The sequence below is a fragment of the Tachysurus vachellii genome, chromosome 16 (genome assembly GCF_030014155.1).
Source record: "Tachysurus vachellii isolate PV-2020 chromosome 16, HZAU_Pvac_v1, whole genome shotgun sequence".
Lineage (NCBI taxonomy): Eukaryota > Metazoa > Chordata > Actinopteri > Siluriformes > Bagridae > Tachysurus > Tachysurus vachellii.
The window spans coordinates 11,448,183-11,471,966 of NC_083475.1; the positions used below are offsets into that span (position 1 = coordinate 11,448,183).

Consider the following 23,784-nt stretch of genomic DNA (forward strand, 5'->3'; position numbering starts at 1 on the left):
TCTTCTCTCTCCTGACACGCAGAAACACAGTGATTGACTGTGAGACGGACAAAAACAGAAAGCTATAGGAGATGTCTGAGTGTTTTCTAATAAGCTGTGATGGGCAACTTTCACTGCTGTACCATGACAGACACATACCATTTTGAGCACTAAGGCAGGAAATAAATTAAAAGGGAATATAGCAGAGTGACTGACCAAGAACAACAAGCGGAGAGAAACTTTCAGCAAAAAAGTTCTGTGAGTGAGATTTATGAAGGAGATATACTGTATTTAATGAACTATGAACATATTTGCAACATTCTTGATGCAGTCATAAGGCATTATAAAAATGCACTACAGTAAATTGCAATGGTTAACATACTCATTCATTCATTCATTTTCTACCGCTTATCTGAACTACCTCGGGTAACGGGGAACCTGTGAATCTCAGGCGTCGTCGGGCATCAAGGCAGGATACACCCTGGACGGACTGCCAACCCATTGCAGGGCACACACACACACTCTCATTCACTCACGCAATCACACACTACGGACAATTTTCCAGAGATGCCAATCAACCTACCATGCATGTCTTTGGACCGGGGGAGGAAACCGGAGTACCTGGAGGAGACCCCCGAGGTATGGGGAGATGGTTAACATATGTTTAGCTTTATTTATAATACCACTTTTAAGTTATTATAAATTTTATACCACTAATCTAATAATGACAATAATGACAAAACTACATTTTCTTACTTCATCTTTCTTGATTGCACCCATTCAGTAGCAGTGAAATGAGCTGTGACTTTTCTAGTGAGTTCAAAAAGGTCTTAGCTGAGATATGACAGTTACCTGATATATAATTATAATGCTTTATATTCACAGTTCCTAATAAATCATTGACATTGGCAGAAAAAGTACAGTGCGTGTTGTCAAATAATCGTAAAGACACCTTTTGAATGAAATACTTTATTCTAAGGTTAATGAAGGTCTTTGCTAATTAGTTTAGTAAATGTCAAAAATAGACAGAATTTTTTTCTACTATGCTTTTTATTCGTATAAAGGTGTGTCGCTAGATACCTGAGTAAATTCATGTATTCTGTAAAAATGAATACCAATTACATGATTAGTTCCTGACACTCTACCTGACACTACTCGAATCCTAAAGGTCAAACACGAACAATTGAGACGAAAGAGATATGAATTTATTTTATTATTTGACACTCAATAGTTTGTATAAAATGTTTATTTCACATGATCACAACTGCAAATTTAATTATTGGTCACCTAACGGGTCTCCAGTAAACCTTAAAAAACTCACCTCATTTGTGTTCCTTAAATCGAGTGTTAAAGACGTCTCCCACTGTACTCTTCTAATTCCACAGTTTTCCCATAGTTACTATGGCGACATGAACTTCATGACCTTCATGAATGTGTGTTTGTACAGACAGTATGAATGACAACACTTTGCCTTACACATTTTTCTGGACTGTTATGCGACTAACTTATAGTGGTGTAATTGGCAGCACTGGGTAATATTGTGGAGCTCCACTTGGTCATCAGCACCAATAAGCACAGGCTCAGTGGAGTGATGGACTCATCCACCAGCTGTACAGGCAAATTAACTATCCACTTTTCCTGACGCTGTCTTGTACCGACTGCAGGTAGAGCGAGTAAGCCAGAAGGGCACGCTGGGTGATTACTGTCAGACGCTGTTAATACTGCTGCTTTGCCGAACCAAATTTCTTTGTGGGCGGTTGCCATGGAAATCAGAATTTACCAAAAGATAATAGATGAAATATATGTGTAAAGGGGAGAAGCGATACCAGAGAGGTGATGACAGATGCTTATTGTAACGTTGTAGTCATCTTTACTATGCATGAATATGTTCCTCTTTGCCAGTATTGCAGTGCATACATTTAAATGCATAAAGCTCTATTTAAAAGATAGAGAAAGAAATACTGAAAGGATATTAAACCATACACTTTTCTTGTCACTAAGGCAGTACATCCTCTTATCCTCTGTACATTAAATATGTATTTTTAACTTGGAAATGTGGCAATAATGTACCTACAAAAAAATAAAGATTTCACGTTTATAATTCTATGGTTATTAGCATTCAGAGTAAATAAGGTACACTCTGAAATGTTCGTGAAAAAAGGTAGAAAAGGAGTTTGCTTGGATAAGTGTACCCTAGCAACAAGGAATGACACAGTTTCTACACCTTTTTCACTGAGTGTGAGTATGTCTGTAGTCAAAACCACGTTTATCAGGTTCAAGTCCAGGATTAGTTGAGATTGAGTCGAGTCATAAGGAGGTCAAGGCCAAATAAATGTGTGTGTAGACATCATGAAATCTTTTTCCAAACCTAGCCTTTATTTTTACTTGTTGACTTTATTCATACGTTGCACAAATTAGGCTGTTTCCTGAAAGAATGAACGACTTTTTTATTAAAGCCTGCACATGTAAAATAAAAACAACACAAACGCTTGGTCAAGACCAGGACTATGTTTCCAAGTCAGTACAGGAAATGTGCTAATTCAGATTTAGTTTATACAGCTCTAGTTTATACAGCTCTGTCCTTAAAAGAAAGTAATTTGTCTTGTGACCATTTTTTTTACTGTTCTTTCAAAGATTTCATCCTTAATCCAGTCAATTTCCAGACGTGCTTTAGAAAGAGAGTAGGGGATAGTTTAAAATACAAAAAACAGCAAGAAACAAGTGTCACAGTCACTGTCTTACAGAGTAGCAAAGATGCGAACATAACCATTAATTACTGACCATAGTGTCACTACTCAGACTTCACAGTGGATGTGGCTCTGAAATAATGAACTGCCCCACTTTTTACACATGAAATCTAGATGAAACCAAGCAAATATTCTGTGACTGTGCAACAACAGAGCTGCTCATCTTATTGTGGAGCTGAATTGGGGTAGAAGGTGTGAGAATATAGGGACAACTTGCACTAGTAGCACTGAAAGATTAACATTGAGATACAGGCACCTCTAATAACCTACACTGCAGGGTGACAGGACAAATAAAGAGATGAGGCAGGGGCAGATATCAGAAATAAGAATGAGATAAGAAAGGCAAAGACAGTAAAAATAGTTTCAGACCATTTCAAATACTCAGTTACAGTAGATTCCTTCTGGTTTTGTTCGAATCAATTATCAAGTGAATCACAAATTCCTCCATCCTTCAACTGAATCTTTTGGCACACTCTGATACTGAATGAAATAAAAGTGAAATGAAACAAAGACATATGAAAATGACAAAGTTTACATTTTAAAGTGCTTTGAGGAAAAAGAAAACACACAGATTCCGGTTTGATTCACTCATTTGACTCATTTAAGATTTGACTCATTCATGTCACTTGAGCGCGTCATGATTTAGAAAGATAGCATTTTTGTCCAGAAATCCTATCTGACTAATATTAAGGCAGAAAATTAGATTTGTGTCATTTCAGCTTAGTAATATGAATATAAACTTTTAGAGTTTCAGCGAATACAGAGTAGCATTTTTACGCTCGATCTCGTAGCCGCAGTCATGGAACGACGTGCGGCGAATACAAACTGTCCTGGAATGCTGTTTTTACTCCAAGCTTGAAGTGTGTAATTTGAACTCTGAAGCTTGTTTAAAACCTATTCATGTACTCCCTGATAATTTGCTAATGCTATTTAGCAGACCTAACAAGGGTCCACGGAACAGAAAGTGCTGCCATGCCAGTTCACATTTAATATGGAGATTGAAGTTTGGGTGTGAGAGCAACGAGGGCTGACCATCATGGCTTAATCACTTTAGCTGATGCCGGTGAAGGAGATAAATAATTTATTATTGTTGGACTGTGTTTAACAGTGCAGCCTGTGTAAATCCATCTGCACCCATTTGCTAGGGAGCGAATACACAGAGTAGTTTTTGTATTCAATAGGTCTGTGAATCCTTTGAGGGAAAATAAAACAGTCAGAAAAAGCACAGCATAGGGAAGTCAAAGCTTTAATATTATACTAGAGAAAAAAGTGACATTCACGCTTGTGTGTTTTCTTGGGTATATGACAAGCCTTGACTAACAAAAGCACGGAATAAAGGACAGATTGTATCAAGTTGCATTGAAATGACAATTCACCTTGAGCCTGACAGGTTCAAAACATTAGTTTATTACTATTTTTTGTTTTTGTTTGTTTTGAGCACTTGCTCATCAGAGGGTGGCAGAATTATTTAAGGAGGCACCTGGCATAGACAGTGGCGCTGAGTGACAGGTTGAGGCTAATGCACGCCGCAGGTTTTGTAGGCCATCCTCGTCTCGGCTTCATTACGCAAATTCAAACATGGCGTGTTACTCAGTGCTTAACATTTACAGGGCTTATTTTGGATTCATGACAAGCGGCCCAGATTTTTAGTGTAGACTAACAAACTGGTTGCTTTGCTATAGATATACCTTTATATTTAGTAGTTTATTGCAATACATTATTAAAAAGCAAGTACCCTGTAACAGAACACATGTAATACTCAGAGCTGATAAACAGTGTGTTTATCCAAGCCGAGGCACCATCGCCAGGGGAAACGTAGCACTAGTGCACGAGGCTGCTTGAGGCCAAATTTACTCCTGCACTTATTCTCTAGCATGTGCCCCTAGCTCATACACACTGACTCCACATAACTGCTGTCATAATCATTTTTCCACTGTGAAAGGGAAAAGGCAAAAATAAAATCCTGTCTTCTTTTTCTGGTGTGTGTGTATCCATGTGTGTGTGTGTGTGTGTGTACCTGCACAGTGTGCTGGTGTGTGTAGCAGATTCCTTTGCTTTATCAGGCCACACCGCATGTGCTACAGGGGACTGAATAGTGGAAGCTAGAATTCGTCCGTTATCAAGCAGCACACACAGACAGGCCATGCACAGGGGCATATATCCAGAGGTGGCCATTCTGTAACCCCTAGCAAGGACTGAACAGTGCAGGCCAAACAAATACGCATGCAGCCTGAACTATTAATCAAACACAAAGATTCTTAGGAATACATTTTCTAAAAATGTCCTTATATGGTAAATTTAGGAAAGTGTGACACAGAATAAGGTATAAGCTGAATTCTGTGTCAGATAAGCAAAAATGTCAGCTTTATTTATGTAGGAAGCAACACCACGCTTTAATACACGAATAATAATAACGTGGACAAACATGAAAGAAAAAATTACTGTAATTATGCCTGTAGGGTTTAGAACTGATCTGAGATGTTAGATATGTCGTCGAATGACATGTATGTAGAATACCATACATAATTAGGGTTGTGAAATTTCCTTTGTAAATTTCATTTATGTTTTAATTAGAAAATGAAATGTTTATACGCTTTGTGGTATTAAACACTTAAATCTTTGTATGTTTTAAACAACTTTTATTCCGTCACTGATATGGGCATTAGTGCTACAGTATACATTTATATCTGATTTTATTTACTTACTCACAATATTGTTTATTCTGTTGCAGGTTTTCCTTTTATACAAACGAGATCTCGGTAAAGATATTTTTGCCGTTCTTTACACAGTTATTGTTCTAGATCTCATGAACACTCAGAACCTCGTTTTTTGGACATCTTGTTTGTTTCATTTGCAATTTTCTCCTTTTATGAAGAATAACATTTCACACATGGTTTAAACTGGGTTAAACTAATAAAAAGAAATAAATTTATTTACTCCAAAAAGGAAGTTTTGCTTCGTTATAACTAAATGATTGGGGAAACAATCATTTTTAAAATAAATCTTTTTCCAGTGGATCTGAGTTCATCATGGGAACACTGGGTACCTCATTTGCGTTATCAGCCCTGTTATATTTATAATTAGTCTCCACATATTGCACACCAGAAGATTTTTCCCAAACGGCTCACAACCCTAAGCAGGTCACTAGATTAAAAAAAACAGTGATGGAGAGAGGATTTAATATTATGAATATTGCTGTAACTACAAAGTCAGCATTTTGTGTGTTAATAGTGACTTTTAAACAAGTCAAATCAGTTGCTATTTTAGTTTTCTTTCTGTCCTGACACACTTGATTAGCGTAAGTGTTCAGCAACAACAATAGACAAAGTTCTATATTCACCTAAAGGTTCCTTGACAACCAGTTGAAGCTAATATTTGATGTTGACCGTGTGATTTATAATGCAACTATTCATTTGAAGAATGTGAAACAGAAGCATTTCCCTGTTCATCTCAGACTTTTGGAATTTTACACTTTACACGTTATATACGATTTATGCAGAATTCATAAAATGGGTGTTGTGTGTCTCAGTGATACAGCATGGGTCTGTTCTGTTTTGCTAGATATACAAATTCTACATAAACAAAAATAATTGGTCTAATTTTAAGATAGGTTAATAAAACAGGTAATAAATGAAATGCAGATTTACTGGTTTTAACTTTTGCAAATTTGTGTTACAAAAAAAATACTTCAATAAAAAATAAGCTCAGTGACATTTAGACGACAAAATAGTCCTAGTGGTAAGCTGTAATATGCTTAAATTAATGGACTTCATACCCTTTTCAACACAGAATATTAGCCTCTTCTATTGTGACCTTGACATTACATTAGCATTGTCTCTTTTACTGCTGTGGCAATCAAGATTATAGTAGGTTGCTATATCTCTCACTTATAAGGCCTATATAAGGAAAGTAGGTATATCAGAGCGCCAACTATCTTGAATCACAGAAAGATTCCCAGGAAGGATCATTTTGTTACAGCTAAATGAGCCTAATTGTAATACATGTAGAAATACCAAACTATTCAAAATATTTATAAATGTCATGGATAATACCTAACACAATGAGACATGGTTATCACAGGACTGTGTGGAAGATCACGTGCCTCTGCTGATGAATATTTTGTGCGTATTTGTTTTGCCACAAGTGGACACCTTGTGCCTTGTATTGTAATTAAGTCTCATGCAGAGTCATAAAGCTCAGCATCAACACTTCCGCTCTAGAGCGCACATGCATATTCATGTGGCTGCTAAGTATTCATGAGCAAATGCCTGACCAAATGCTGGCTGAGCCATATTAGTGAAATATAACCAGTATCTTTTTTTCTTATTGCTGCAGCGACATGGGGAGTTGAAGCGATTCAGAGTCTGCCACCTTCTAGAATCTGCTGTGAGCAGGCAGTATGGTGGAGGTTTGACTGACAGACGTAGTGGTACCAGCTGATTTCAGGCTTCAAGCAAGCCTTCATCTCAGTCTTTCTCTAGCCCAAGCAGAGATGAGAAAACTTCATAGCTAATCATCACTTTGAGGCTAAAATATTTCACTGTAGAATATGAGTCCTCCCATTTTTACCCTCCCCCTACTGCTGAGAACCGTTAGAGCAGTGCTTTAAAAAAAATAAAGGACCCTTCAGTACAGTTTTTTTTAAACAAACAAACAACCCGTTAAAAATAGGGATATTATTGAAATGTGTACAACAGTATTTAGCCTATTTGTTGACAGCAGAGTCTATCTATCTATCTATCTATCTATCTATCTATCTATCTATCTATCTATCTATCTATCTGTCTGTCTGTCTGTCTGTCTGTCTGTCTGTCTGTCTGTCTGTCTTTGTCTATCTATCTATCTATCTATCTATCTATCTATCTATCTATCTATCTATCTATCTGTCTGTCTGTCTGTCTGTCTGTCTTTGTCTATCTATCTATCTATCTATCTATCTATCTATCTATCTATCTATCTATCTATCTATCTATCTGTCTGTCTGTCTGTCTGTCTGTCTGTCTGTCTTTGCCTGTCTTTGTCTATCTATCTATCTATCTATCTATCTATCTATCTATCTATCTATCTATCTATCTATCTATCTATCTATCTATCTATCTATCTGTCTGTCTGTCTGTCTGTCTGTCTGTCTTTGCCTGTCTTTGTCTATCTATCTATCTATCTATCTATCTATCTATCTATCTATCTATCTATCTATCTATCTATCTATCTATCTATCTGTCTGTCTGTCTTTGCCTGTCTTTGTCTATCTATCTATCTATCTATCTATCTATCTATCTATCTATCTATCTATCTATCTATCTATCTATCTATCTATCTATCTATCTATCTATCTATCTATTTAGTTTAGAAACTATTTATTTGTCTCTGTCACTAGGTTGGCTTTGCATCTGTCCATGATTCTCATTATATCTCCAGAGCGAGTGATGTAATGTTTGTAAGATTTATAGGACATCATGATTTCCACCAGCAGATGAACTGATTAGATTCTGGAATTGATCTAACCAGACTCAAGTTCAGAGCAAGGTCAGATGCCTGCAATAATAGCTTCCTTCCTGTTTGACAAATATCTAATGGTACTTCAGGCAAAAAAGAGTTAGCTTGTTGGTGGTGGATGTATTTCCATCTACACCACTGGTGTCAAGTCCTAATTGTTATTGATCTTAACTTTAATAATAATGATTAGAATTTTTCTCCACTGTAACAAAATTAGAGAATTGTGGAGGCTGAAATCAATGGTTTTGCAGTCACGTTATCAACGTGGAAGCAATCTGGTGAACATGAGATGCTATGTCTTGCTTGCAATGTGCTGTTCATTGTCAATGCACTTGTCAAAGTCATCAATGGGATGCAGAGGGCTGCTTTGTGGTGCCGAATTCAGCCGAGTGAGAAGACATACAGATTAGAGAAGTGTTTGATGAACAGCTCAAGGATTCATTGCATGAAGAAGAATGGCTCACTCTGGTAAAATTGTGTCATTTTCTGCCAGTCGCAACTGTCATAAACCTGAGTGTCGATTATATAATGGGTGCTTTCACAAGATGTGATTAAATTGGCTATTTAAATAATAATAATAATAATAATAATAATAATAATAATAATACTAGTAATAACAATAATAATAGTAATAGTAATAGTAATAATAATCATAATAAATATTATTAATATTATTATTATTATTAATATTATTATTATTATTATTATTATTATTATTATTGTTGTTATTATTATTCTTATTATTTAAAGAATTTGAATTGCAGACTGCTGGTGTCGAGCACTGATTTTATATGCAATGTGTCTCTAAGGAATTGCTTCTTCATGGTTTGGTGTTCAGGAGCTTTGAGCTGTGCTTTATTCAGCTCAATTCGATTTCTCTACACTGATCCAGTCCATGCAGGTTTGTTGCTATTTGATCAAGGTCTATTCTAATAATGGCAGTGGTGTAAGACCGACGAGGTTATTAGAAAGCCGCAGTCAGACACAGAGGAGTGAGGGAAGGCGAGAGAGGATGTGAGCTGTCTTTATCACCCAGCTGAAGCCCGAATGGCCTCGGCCAGCTGAATGAGAGTGAGATTAAAGACAGACCGTTTCGAGGTGGCATTCAGTGTCTGAAAGCGGGCCACGGTGTTCACTGCATGCTGATGAAGCCTGCTGAATGGCTTTATGGACCTCAAACCAGCCTAAGGGTGATTACGGCTTCTCTGCTCCCAGATAAATCGCCAAAGCTTGGGGCGCCTGGCCTTCTCTGAGAGGAGAAAAATGGGGCTCGCTTTCTCGAGAGAAAGGGGTTTTAACCTGTGAAAACACTAACCATTTAAAGACCGGCAGCATGGGCCTAAGTCGTGATCCTCTGGGAGAGGAAGCACATTTAATTATGAGGAAGTAACATCATGGGGAGTGTGCAGGGGTTACAGAGAGCATAAAGGGGTGGACGTTTATTTTTCCCTCCCTTCCACCTCCTCTTTTCTCTTCTCTTCTGTTGCAAGAGATGATCATTCATTGCTTGTTTCATGTCAACAGTCTGATATAAATAGCTTCTCTTATTAAGGGGATGAACACTAAAAAGTGGATCTGTTTCTGAAGGACAATATCGTTTGTCTAAGTAAATTAATTAAGAGGAAGAAACAAGATCATATAGAAAAATAGGTCAAAATTCCCTTTAGGGACACTGAAATTTCCTTAACGCTTGTGTTGTAAGCACAAGACAGGCCTACCAGCATGTTTACTGGATTTTACAGTGTTTGCATATGTCTTCTGAATACACACAGACAGACAGACACACACACACACACAGGTGCACACAGTATAAAGAGAGTGAGTCTGAGAGAAAGGTGAGATTAAAATAAAATCAGCTCTCTGGATGCACCCCATGAAACCACCAGAGCACTCAGTCGAGTGAAACTCGGCCCCAAAAATACCTCAGAAAAGACAGCATCTTGACATTTTGAGACTAGGCCCACTTTTTAATGAGCGATATTTCCAGAAGATCGTCTCCATTCCCGAACCCATGACAGAGTGACGATGCATGTGCGACGTGATAAACACAGACAGACACATCTTGCGAACCCTGCATGCTGCTGATTTGCTGTTAGTGAGAATGTTTGTTCCATTAAATGGCAGAGTTCTCATTTTTTACAACATCTTATCCCAATTTAGACTTTGCCCCTTTGCCTCTAATAGCTAGTTCTACCTATCAGCGTTGAGGCTGAATGCTTGTACATATTTCCACTCAGGCACCCAAAGACATAGCATCATTTTGAACTGTCGCTTGAATGATGGTACAGCGAGGTGTGTTGCTACTGCAACGATCAAGGGTCCCTAGTTTGATCCTGAGCTTGGGTTACCATCTATGTGGGGTTCCTTCAGGTTCTCTAGTTTCCCAGAGCATTCCGGTGTATTGGCAGTGCTAAATTGGCAAAAGCTCTGTGTGTGTGTGGTGTATGAGTGTGTGTATGTGTATGTTTGTGCACATGGGACTATGTGATATAGTGCCATCCCATCCATGGTGTATTCCCTCCTCATTCCCTTTTTTCCCAGGATTGGCTTTGGATCCATGAATAAATGAATGAGCGTATCATCCTAGGGCAGCGGAACACATTTAGACAAAAGCAGTAATTGGAATAATTGGGATAGAGTCATACTATCCATCTAACCTAGACATTAGGGTCAATTATGCTTTCTTTGCTTTGAACAAACACTCTTTCTCTGCTTGGGAGCAGTGCAATAATAGCTCTCTTATGCCAGACAGGCAGTAGATTGCTCTCACTTTTACTTCATCCCTCAGTAGGACCTGTGAAAGCATTGGTACTATATCACTCACTGCTGTTATCAATGTTCAGTGCGATAGAGGGTTGGTTTCCTTTAAGCCAAGGCCATCACAGTGAAATTGAAGAGAAACAAGGAGATGTGCTGTGCTGAGATGCTGAGGCTTCTCTCACTCTCTTCTTGATTGAGCTTGTTAAAGCCTTCATTTAAAGCTACCCTGCTAGGTTAGAGCAAAGCAAAGGCTATCTAACTTCCATTGTTCCAGTGTCTGGAACCAAATTACTGTTTGGACAAACAGCGGTATGTTACAGTGAAACAGAAGTCTGGGATTTTGCAATTTTACAGACCTGTGCTATAGGCCCATGTTAAACTATAATGTATTAAGAATTAAATTCATTCATTCTCAACTGGCATATAATATCATACCACAACAATTGTTGTTAAACACCATCACAGCCATATGATTCCCTTTATCCACCACTTTATACATGATATATACTACTTAAAATAACTGATACAGTAAATCATTGACACGGACACTAATCGTGGACCACTATGAAGCATCTAACAGACATATTTTCTAGTTTTGGTTATTTAGTTTAATGCAAATCTATCTGAAAATCCAGAGGTATCACTTTAATTGTAATAATAGCCATATTACCATTTTATCCAGTAATGTTTAGGTTAAAAGTGGAGAAAGTCACATCTTGGTCACAACTGCATTGGTTCCTGAAGGAATTTTCTTTCAGAATTAAAAGCTGGTGCTATCGTTATTCAGCTACACTAATATTATAAGATAATCATTTGCACGGTTTTGTCTATAATGAAACACGTTATTTCAGTGCTCAAGGCTGTTTTTCTTGCCCTTTTATTAACAAGAGAAATTCAAGCATCAGAGGGATGCTTCCCCCTCACATGCTGCTCATTCAATGTTCTGAAAAAGAGATGCTGCTAGCTTCCACAGAAAATAACCATTTATACACATTTCTACCTAGCTAATGCTTTTATCTGAACTGTTATCCCTTTTGATTTCGATTTTTTTCTTGTAAAACAGACATGGCACAACAAGCTTAATAGATATGCCGCTAAAATTCGAAGTACGGTTTAAAATTCTTTGCTAGATTTAAAGTAGAACACTCTAAAAGTACATGAAGAAGAATGTCTGCTTCCACGCACACACCGATTTAAGGTAAATTAATGTGTTTTATTTATTTATTTTTTCCCACAAGGAACTATGGTGCATGGGGAAAATAGCTAAGGCTAATTTGTAATAATGCAAAATCTCTTGAGTACAGTCTTATTATTGCTGCCACATGAGTAGCAGATATAAAGTAAAGATTTGGTTTAAATATAGAACATAAAAACAGTGTTAGGTGAAAAAAAAAGTCCAGATACTTTAATTTCTAGATGAAAGTACAGTTGCAAAATACGGTAGCCATTTCCAACCTCTAAAAATAAAAAGTATAGATTTTTCTTTTATGTAAGATATAAAATACATTAGTGTTAGGTAAAATAAAAATAACAAAGTTCAGATACTTAAAATGCAGTCTAGCTATTTCCAACCTCTGAAAATGGATGAGATATTCTGTTTTAAAATCATTTTTACAAATTATTTGTAACACTTTTGTAACAGCAGAGAATTGACACTCACCAACCCGTATGATCCCTCATCTCACTGGGCCCTGAGGGTCCACACAAACATGAAATCAATCATGTATCCTTAACACCACTCATACTGGGACTGAACATTTATCACACAGCCCTAATAGATGGAGAAAGCAATTCTCATATGACTGACAAGAAGGAGTAACAAAGACAAGCAAATGTAGTATATCAATAATCATAGCATTTATTAAGTTGCTCTGATATGAATGTGGGCATGGTCATTCATCTTATCGGTAGATACATGTCTGCGTGGACAGCACACATACATTTAAATCAGCCGTATCATTCAGATGACAGGTACACTTGATGGAAAAATGTCAAATGGCAATCCGTTTTGATGGAAAACCAAACTTAAAGAGAAAATGATGAGACGAGGGCATGGAATTGTGTGTGTGTGTGTGTGTTTGTGTGTGTTTGTGTGCATACACCTCACCTGACATGTATTTTGTTTCCTCAAATCTTGTAACAATCATTTATTCATATTCATTAGCCAAGTTTTTCCTGGTCAAGGAAGCAATAGCTTTATCCCAGGAACACCACAGTGCACAAGATAAGAATACATCCTGGATGTGATGCCAGTTCATCAAAGAGCACAATGTTTACACAAACGTTCACACCTAGAACCAATTTACAGCAGCCGTTTCACAAAGCAGTGTTTTGTTGAGCTTTGACAGGAAACCCAAACAGACATGGGGAGAAGCTTCACAGACTCTGTACAGACAGTAATCAATGCTCTGGATCGACCTTGGATCATATTATGGAAAACCTTTGATATTTTCAGCCATTCTCTAGAATATATTTGATTTAATTGAATGATCAGTTTTAGAAGACAGCTCCTAATCTACATGCGCAAACTGGGTTACGTTCCAGCGAAGCATGTTTCCATCAGCATCCAGTACAGTGTAAGAATACACTTTTAATGGTGCAAAAATAAAGAACATCATTTGTAATTGCAGTTTTGTAATTTTCAGCTTTTTACATGCAGAAATACCTGAAAGTGTTACAGTAAACAGGATAATAATAATTACAATATATTATATTATATAATTACAATAATATATACAATATATTACCAATTACTCATCTCATGTAATATAATCAGCCACTAATGATAATAATCAGCCATTTAGTGAAAAGAACTTACAGTTTATGAGTCACCTCATCGCCTCATCTAGTAACGAGTAACCTCATCACCATATTAAAAAAAATGCAATTGGTCTTTCAGACAGATGTCCTTGACAAGACAACACTTCATGCTTTTTTAAGATTTTGATAGAAATATGATAATACAGTTAAGAGCACTTATTCATTGTGTATTATGATTTATATTATGTTTTGATGTATAGACATTTACCAGCTCCGGTTGGATTCCTCTTCATGAGAATTTCAGACATTCTAAGAGGAGATGCCATCCACATGTGGCCTTAGAGGACAACAACCTCCTCATCAATACACAGTTGTCAGAGTGTATATTTATAATCAGACCCTTCAGTGTCACCCAAATGAGGATGAGGTTCACTTTTGAGTCTGGTTCCTCTCAAGGTTTCTTCCTCTTCCATCTAAGGGAGTTTTTCCTCACCACCGTCACCTCAGACACCTCATCCTTGTTCATTGGTATTAAATACGAACACATTTAAATATATCTACTATTAATCTGGTATTTTTGTATTATATTAATCTTTATATTAGCTTTTTGTTTTATGTTTATGTTCTGTAAAGCTGCTTTGAGACAATGTCCCTTGTTAAAAGGGCTATACAAATAAATTTGAATTAGAATGATACCATGATATTGGTATAAAATGAGCACACAATAATGCAACAATAGACAAAGATAAATTTAATGCAATCAATAATAATAAAATAAAGAAAGAGAACTTTGTATTCCTTTACAACATTACAACACACAGGAATTTGAACTACAGTATACAACTTTGTATACAACAGTATACAACTTTGTATACTGTATAGACTGCAGACCAGATCACATGGTGAACTCGAAGCAGGAGTAGGAACTCGGAAGCAGGAGATCAATGGCTTCTTAGAAATGACTCTGGTGAAGTTCGCAACACACAGGAAGCTGAACTAAAGTATACAACAATTATAGATTTAAAATGGAACAAATAAATTGAAAAATAATGACAATATGATTTGAAAGGTTAACAAGACACAGTCTGATAGCTGAGAGGAACATGTGGTGAGAAGGTTTTGAGTCTAGGACTGTGGTCCATTCTGAAGTGGAGAAACCTACCCAGGGCACTTTGAAGAGAAAGTATTCTTTATAAAATTATTCTAAACAAAAGCAGTGAACAGCCTTTAAGTCTTGAGGAACACTTTGCTCCTGAGGATCTGTGATTTTTATGCTGTTTTGTATGTTACAGTAAATGGAAAAACAACAGTGTAGAATGTTGTGTTTGTTGTTCTATATACATCAAGTTCAAGCAAGAAACATTTTACTATTGCATCATTAGAAAAAAGCAATTTGTAAATAAACAGAATTAAAGAGTAGAGTAAGAGTAGGGCTATAGCATATAACATCTCAGATACAAGTTTTTTTCTTTTGTGAAAATAATAAACTAAACTGCAACCGCTAAATGGAAATAGTGGGAAGTTATTGTTACTTTAATTAATTGTTAATTTTATCGTTAGCTTAATTCTTCAGGATTAAATTGAATTTACTTGTTGCAGTGATCGTGCAACTGTTTACTTTGAGGAGAATTTAAATGCTCATTGCTTTGAACTTTATAAACAGTTCATTCAGAATCTGCTGTCAGAAAGAATTTATTCAGATTGGTCAAAATCTTTGCATGTAATCATGTCCACTGTGCTTTGACTTCAGAGGAAGTCAGGCTTAGTCATGATCATTTTCTAATAGACTGCAGCCCAGATCACATGGTCTGAGTGAACTAGGAGCAGGACAGCACCAGGGAGCAGGAGACTGATGGCTTCTTAGAAATGGTGTGGTGAAGTTTCCTCTATGAAATCCTAAAAATCCTAATGATAGATATCATTGAAAATTATCTAGAGAACTAACCTACAAACTCACAGCTGAGGTTGTGCTACACTTTGTACTCTTGTGCCAAATTCAACCACAAAATTATCCCGAAAAAAAGACGGAACCATAATCTTTTAAAAATATAAAAATGTTAAAAGGAAGAGCTGACAGGCTCAACACTGACTGTAGAACAGTGTTAACAAAATGAGAGAGGGGGGGTGAGAGAGAAAGAGAGAGAAAGAAGGAGAGAGAGGGAGGGGGAGAGGGGGAGAAGGAGAGGGGAAGGGGGAGAGAGAGAGAGAGAGAGAGAGAAGGAGAGAGAGAGGGAGAGAGAGAAGGAGAGAGAGAGAGATAGAGAGAGAGAGAGAGAGAGAGATATTTTCCTGCTGCAATGCACACAAGACAAGTCATTATCCTGCATCATCCAGATGAACTGGGAGGAGGTAAAAGTTAAATTAAAAGAAAAATGATAAAGAGCAAAAGGCAGAGAGAGAAAAAGAAAGATACATGAGGGAAAAGGAACAAGGAGAGAAAAGGAAAAGACATCTGCTGTTCTTGAGAATGACATGGACTTGGTCATAGGTGCATGCAGAGGATGACAACATTAGAAAAATACAGTAGCCAGCCATCAATGCAGATCTGCATCCATTTAAGTGCAACAGTTCCAGAACAGTGTTTTGGTTTTTTATTCCAAATAACTATGAGGAGAGAGAGAGAGAGAGAGAGAGAGAGAGAGAGAGAGAGAGAGAGAGAGAGAGAGAGAGAGAGAGAAAGAGAGAGAGAGAAAGAGAGAGAGAGAGAGAGAGAGAGCGACTTTACAGAAGGAACTTTGAAAGAATGAAAAAATATTGAGGATATTGTAATTTTGTATATAAATTATTTGCATGTAGAGATATTTAACATTGAGGAGATTGAGGAACAAATTGTTCCAAAAAAAAGGAAAGAAGAAAAGAAAGAAAGAGAAGATACCAATCTGGAGAATGAAATTCATTTGCACTCTGTGTCATAAGGCACTCTGTGTTCCAGGCTCCTCTCTCTGGGCAGAAGGAGGACTCCAGTGTGTGCCAGTGTGACCATGCATGCCCTACAACTCATATTTCAATGACAGTGCCAGAACACAAAAGCTATAAATGCCTGTAGTAGGAATGGCATACATAATCATCTCCCCTTACAGACAAAGTGATTTTTATACACGTTACATATCTCACACATTCATCACATGCAGTGCAAACACTTATTTTTTGGATGTGATTTCCTCACACAAATATTTCTTTTTTACGTGTGATCACAAATTAATCGCATAATCAAATATGAAAAACTGATTATGTTTCAAATGCTCTGTACGTGGTTTTTGTAAAGTTTCAAAGCAAGTCCATAGCTGTCAGATTTAAAAAAAAACTGAAGCTGGTTATCCTAGTCGTTATTATTTTGACAAATCGCAATCACACGCACACACACACACACACGCATACACACATTGAGTGAGAGTCAATGCAGAGCAATCCATATTCGTAGGCAAAACAATAAACTCTAGAAATGAGACAGTGGAAATTAGAAAATAGCAGGGAGCTAAATAAATAACACTTGGAATAACTTTTACAAATTGAGTTAATAAATAAGTTCAAAAATAAGATGTTTTTTAATTCAAACTGTAGTCATTCTTTTATTGAAGGGAAATGAAGCTGAAAATATGTGTGATATAAACAGTAGCAACGGATTGCATTCACGTCTGACTTAATCCTTCAATGACTAAGTAAGCTTGTACAACAACAACAACAACAACAATGATGTGATCTTTTTCACCACTATATATATAATATACTATATATACACCACTATAATATACATTTTTTGGCTCTGTCTTTCTATTTTGTGCTGCCTCATGAGAAATGACTGTGGGAAAAAGTCTCTATTATTTCAGCACTCGTTTGCAATGTATGTAATACAGGTCTTTTTAGCGTACTGCATTTGTTTGTGCATGTGATTGGCGAGACAAATAGGGTTCAAAGACAGGAGTTTAAATTTAGACTTATAAAAGACATTATGATTAATCACAAGGAACTAGGGATGTACCTGAGTATGATTTTGGAATGAAAAGACGACGTGTTTGAAACAGATACAACGGAGGAATAGGAATGAGAAGATATTTATTTATTCAGATTTTCACCACAAAGCTTGCCAGAATGGTTCACAGAGCATCTGCTTGAGACAAGAAACAAGAGGTGTGCATAAGGACTGGGATCCAACAGCATGCAACAAAAATTGTGTGAGGGAAACAAATTCACTTCACACGCATGATTGGGAGGCATTACAGTGAAGCATTTCTTTATGTTAACACTCATAAGGGCTTTTCACACTTGGCTTAATCACAGGTTATCATCATTCTGAACTCCAGGTAGAGGAACGCTTTACACTGGTACAGTAATTTAGAAGCACACGTAGCACCTTTTTACCTGAGGCTATGAAAGAGGGCTTTTGCAGTGTTCATTTTGCAATATGGTGCCCAATGTATATACAGTACTATGTGAAACAATGTGATGTAAGAATGTTATGACTAGATGCTTAGCAACAGAAACCCAATAATAAACTAAACGGTACATGCCTTATAGCATCTGAAACCTGGATGTAGCAGTGCAAAAATGGCTCTGTAGCATCAGGTGGCAAAACACTGAACATCACGGAAGTGTGAGCCACAGAGAGGGGAAAATAACTGACACTGAAGCTGGATATCAGTGAACGCCTGGTCAACTACACGACAAATTTAAAAAGATTACAAAGCTGTGAAAGATGACAGTACCTGCTCAAGCACACAACAGTAGACACACTGTTTTTCCACACTGTTGTAAAAACACAGGACAAGACGTTATTTAAAGATCTCGTGCTGTATTTATCCGATCAACGTTTGTCGACATCGCAAAAATGCAGACAAGAAGGTTAAGGGTTTAGGAATGTAAAGTGTGAAACGTCAGATTATGAATCTTCAGGATTAATTGTTAACCCCAGGAGCTGTTTGAAAGATGGATTCAGGACTCACTTTCAGTAATGTAAGAATTGCTTACATTTTTCAGAAGATAGAAGACATTCAATAAAATATCATAATATACTCAACAAACTTTCATTTTACAATCAAGATTTAGATTTTATAGAATTAAAGACATTTACAAGGACAAAAAGACAAAAGACAAAAAACAAAGAATTTTGTAGAATTTTGAATTAAAATAAATGTTATTAGAATTATATAAAATCTACAGTGGATTATTCTGTATAACTAATTATGTATATAATCGTGAGAGTGAGAATTCTAAGTCTGTGAGAGGTTAAAAGATTAGCCTGAATGACAATATCTTTTTTCTGCTTGATTATTTATTGTCATGGTGCTTAAGGACTCTATGGTTCATCACATATTGTGCATACACAAGCTAAAAGGATCTGATTCTTATTACATGAACAATTAAACAGCATATGTGGTCCCTCACACACTCCTGTGACCCCATAGTAAGGTGTCTCTTTTATTCCAAGATGAAGCTCTGTTATTAACTCTGGTTTAGGAGCTAAGCCTCAGGGTCAGATGATAGCCAACCTCTGACCCTGCTGTCAATCAAAATTTGCATGCCTGGCAGCAAGAAGGAGCCAGTCTCACCTACACATACATGCACATCATAATCACGGCACTGGAGAATTGTCACTTAGCACCGTGAAAGTCCTTGCATTAGTATGGATGTCATGTACTTCATTTATGAGCAGTGAACACAGACTTGAATGAGTATAGAAGCTCTTCCAGATGAAAGTAAATTGCCCTAGGCAAACATCCAGAGGGGACTGTATGCTTTTTTGTGTTGGTTTCAAATGCTCTGAGACATGCGCTTGGATTAGCCTGTGTTTTTTTGGAAACAGCTGAAATATATTATTATGGTCCAGAATCTGAAAGCAATACAGAGAGCTGTATTTGTCATTTACCATAACATTTTACTCTGTATAGTTTACAATGAACATGAACAATGACTGTTTTGCATAGTTTATTCAGTTAGTAATGTGTCTGTAATTGTATTTAAACCTGATATTGTATTTGTTTTTCCAGTTACAGCTATACAGTATACTGTTTATGCTCAGTACATAACTCAGCCTATAATATAATAGCATTGATTAACATGTGTTTACTTCATGTTCAGTATAAACCAGTCAAGATTAAGACTTCCACTTGGAAAGTGTTACTGTAACTACTTACATTACATATAATATCAGGCTTAGGACTTAAGTGATCAAAAATGGTACATCACTTTAGAATATTAGAAATAAGCATGACCTACTAACCAATGTATATGTTTTTTTCTATTTTGAATAATAAAGTGCTTCATTTAACAGTTGTCTATATATTCCTTTAGATACATTTTATATGCAGAACTTAATTAACTATAAACATTTTATATAAAATAATAATAATAATAATTAAAAGAGGAAGAAGTAGTAAATAAAGAACTAAACACCCAAATTGCAAGTGCTATTCACACTACACCTTGTTATATTGCCTGTATTTGCATATTAAAACATAATTGCCTCCTATAATTTATCACATCACAACACTGACTAAACTGAACCCAAACCCCCCCAAAAATGATCTTGTAATTGTATTTAACCCTCAAAGACGTTCTAATGATCCCTGCATGATGAGCACAATTGTGACTGAAGTCCCATCTCTGTGCCCTATAGGTCAGTTGGCGGCCGGGACTTGTGAGATTGTGACATTGGACAGAGACAGCAGTCAGCCACGGAGGACCATAGCTCGGCAGACAGCCCGCTGTGCCTGCAAGAAAGGCCAAATTGCCGGTACGACTAGAGCCAGCCCTGCCTGTGTGGACGGTAAGAGGAGTTTTATGTCATAGTCCTTGGAGAAAAGACAGATGTGTCAGCTTCTGCAAAAATCACTACTCGCTGGTACCGTTAAAGGATATACTGTAGAAGAAAGAGACACAAGCTCACACTAGAATGTCTGGTGGACTTCCATATGTGCCAAAGCTTAGAGTTGAATGAAAAGAAATTTCTCCAAATGTAAATTGCAGATTTGGGTGTAGTGTTGCAGCAAATAAAACATGATACAGACACAAAACAAGACTATAACGAAATTTACAGTATATATATATATAGTTTGAATACTGTAATATTATGTTTCCATAATAGCTTTGTGGAACATACAGTGTATCATATGCTCAGGTAAATCAGCATTTAAAAATCATCCACAAAGAAAGTGGCTTCTATACATGCTTGCAAATGCTTATATGTAATTTTACATGTTTTTAAATTTAAATAAATTAAATAATATTTAAAAAAATGATATTTAATTTTTGATTATATATTATTTTAGATTTCTATATTTAACATTTTGAGATAGATTTAATTAAAATGTGTCATGCATTTTACCACATGAACTGACAGGGATTTTTTTTTATTGTTCACAAAAGGTTAAGCAGATGTGTGTTTTTATAGAAATATTATATATATGTAATCTTCTATAGGTATAAGATAGAACACTGTTACAGATCAGTTTCATATCACAGAACATCTAAACCATTATCCATCCAAACGACCTTCAGGCAATATCTCAGGTGTTGTACAGTGCTTTTTGTGCCACTTGATTTGGCAAGGAAGTGAGCATACTGTTGAATTGCTCATATATGAAGCTCTGCTGCATAATGATTGAAGCTTCGGTACTGTTTAGTGGTGTTTCCATAGGAGAAGGTGAGGTGGAGCTGTTCAACATTTTTTAATCTTTGAGAAATCTCCATTCGTATACATTACATATTAAATTCCATTGAAATACAATTACAATTCCATTGTAATTATGTGTCCTGAAAGAAATGTTGCTATTTTACAGATATAAGCCAATGTTCCATTGACTTGGTTGCCACAATATTGAATGTTCACTGACTTGTTTAGCATCATGGAGTTTTTATTTTACTTAGTGGTCAAAAATGTAAACTGCAACAAGTGATATTAAAGGTTGGGGCTTGAAATAGAAGTAATCACTCTTGCATGGATCAGAAGCAGTGGACAGGACAGGACAAGAAAGTTAATTATGAGGTTTACATTTACATACATGGCATTTGGCAGACACCCTTATACAGTGCGACTTACATTTTTTATTCAACTAAGCAATTGAGGGTTAAGGCCCTTGCTCAGTAGTGGCATTTTGGTGGACCTGGCACGCGAAATCACAACCTACTGATTTGTAGTCCAGCACTTTAATCACTAGGCATTTTTACACTAAATTGGAGTAGTTTATAATACTGTGTCAATATCATGATAATACAATATCATGTTTCATTGCAAATTAATAGAAATATTCAGTTTCTTAAAGTGTAGACAGTGTGTCTATGATGTATGGAAGTATTTCTCTATTTAAGATATACAGTATTGCAAAGGATTTTTTATGTCCAAATGTTTAGTTGTGCTGGCAACCTCGGTTAATGATATTTCTTACAATTGCTTTTCTGTGTCTGCCTCACACACTGTTATAGCAAACATTCAATTTATATTGAACCTAGGTGAAAAAAGGTTCATGTAAAAAAAAAATAAACCTCTTAAAACAAGCTGCTAGGCTGTATGTTGGATAAATGTGTAGTGTTGACTATCAGCTGCCTGTTATGGGGTCACTGGATACTAGCCTAGAGCTATGTCATTATTAATGTTGTTTTGTCCCACCAAAATCTATGACCAAGTGCAGCAGCCGGTTCTGTGTGCAACGTCTTGAGAATCTCTGCATTTGTTTTCAGCTTTAAACTGCTCGAGGAAGCGTTTGTTTGTTTGCTGAAGAAGCAGGCACGGATAGTGATGTATTAAAGAAACAGTGCTATTGGAACAACAAAGGCTCTTTATTCATCCCTTGTGCACACTACCATCCTCAAGTTTTAGTATTAGTGTCACAGCATGTCTGAACAAACACGCTCTTTCTCTGTAAACCAACCCCCTCTGTCTCGCACTCTGTCTCTCACTCAGTCGTTCTATCTGTTTCTTTCTCTCCCTGTAGCTGATCTGGTATAGAAATGAAACCACAAGGCTAGGAACAAAAACTAAAAAAGTGAGGAAAAAAAAAAGGACAATGATTTTAATCTTCTCCAAGGTCTCATCACGGTTGTGTTATCGCCAGCATGCTTGGTACGAAAGACTCTGCTTCTCATATTCTACACACAGGTCACTCCTTAAGTAAGATAATCCACAGCGCCATGAAGCATTGCCACCGTAATACCCGTCTTGTGCGTATACGGTTGTGTGGGTATGTGTGGAAGATTGGATCTATATATAGAAAGGTCAAGAGGATGGATACAAAGAAAACAATATAGGGAAGCTTGTGCATTCTTGGCAAGTGTCTCACAGATCAGATCTCAGACACCCATTTAAAAACATGAGGAGCTAAAGCTCACAAAGCTGTCTCTCTGTATCCCACAATCACCAGGGCACAAAAATAAATAAAGCAGAAGCACACTTACACCATTTGCACTGGCGAGCTGAACTATTCTGGTCAATTCATTGGTTTAATCCACTAGAGGGACATAGTGGGCATTGTTGCCTCTTAAGTTGCATAAATACACTCACACTTTATCAGTAATTTCATGCTCTCTGCTCATCCTTCATCTGTAACAAAGTGTCAGGTTGCGGATATTGATTTCTATTAAAAGCCAAGTGAAGAAAGAGATGGCTGCCTTCCCCCAGTGAGCCATGAGAGCGATTAGGACGTCCCAGACAAGATGAAAAGGTGTGGACAATGCAGAGAAACCTGAAAAATAGGCATAATGCACTTTGCTTCTGTGCAGAGTTGTTTTAGGACTTGCTGTTTACACAGAATGTGAGAAATACATGTTATAAATAGCTTTTATTAATATTATCTTACCAGGCTGTTTGTATATGTAGGGGTAAATTAGCAGGATTTGTAGATCGCATCCCTTTATTTGAAAAGTGATGAAATCCAGAAATAAATGTGCGTGACTTTGGGTGATGTAATCCTTTCAGATGACACATCAAACGATAAACATTTTCCTGAAGAGCAAATTGATTCATAATGGAAAAGGGACTGTGGCATTATAAATACAATTTACACAGAAATTAAAAGTCATCATCAATATAAAATGCTGGATAGGAAATTCA

The 23,784-nt window shown here is 36.6% G+C and overlaps 1 protein-coding gene across 2 annotated transcripts in view; it reads left to right on the forward strand.

The window, feature by feature from the left end:
• The window catches only part of LOC132859028 (chemokine-like protein TAFA-5), a 122,840-nt gene that overhangs the window by 56,602 nt on the left and 42,454 nt on the right, over positions 1–23,784 (forward strand). For both annotated transcript variants that reach the window (XM_060889590.1, XM_060889591.1), the window contains exon 2: positions 20,356–20,505. In XM_060889590.1, the coding sequence (XP_060745573.1) occupies positions 20,356–20,505 (150 nt within the window). The remainder of the gene's footprint in view (positions 1–20,355; positions 20,506–23,784) is intronic.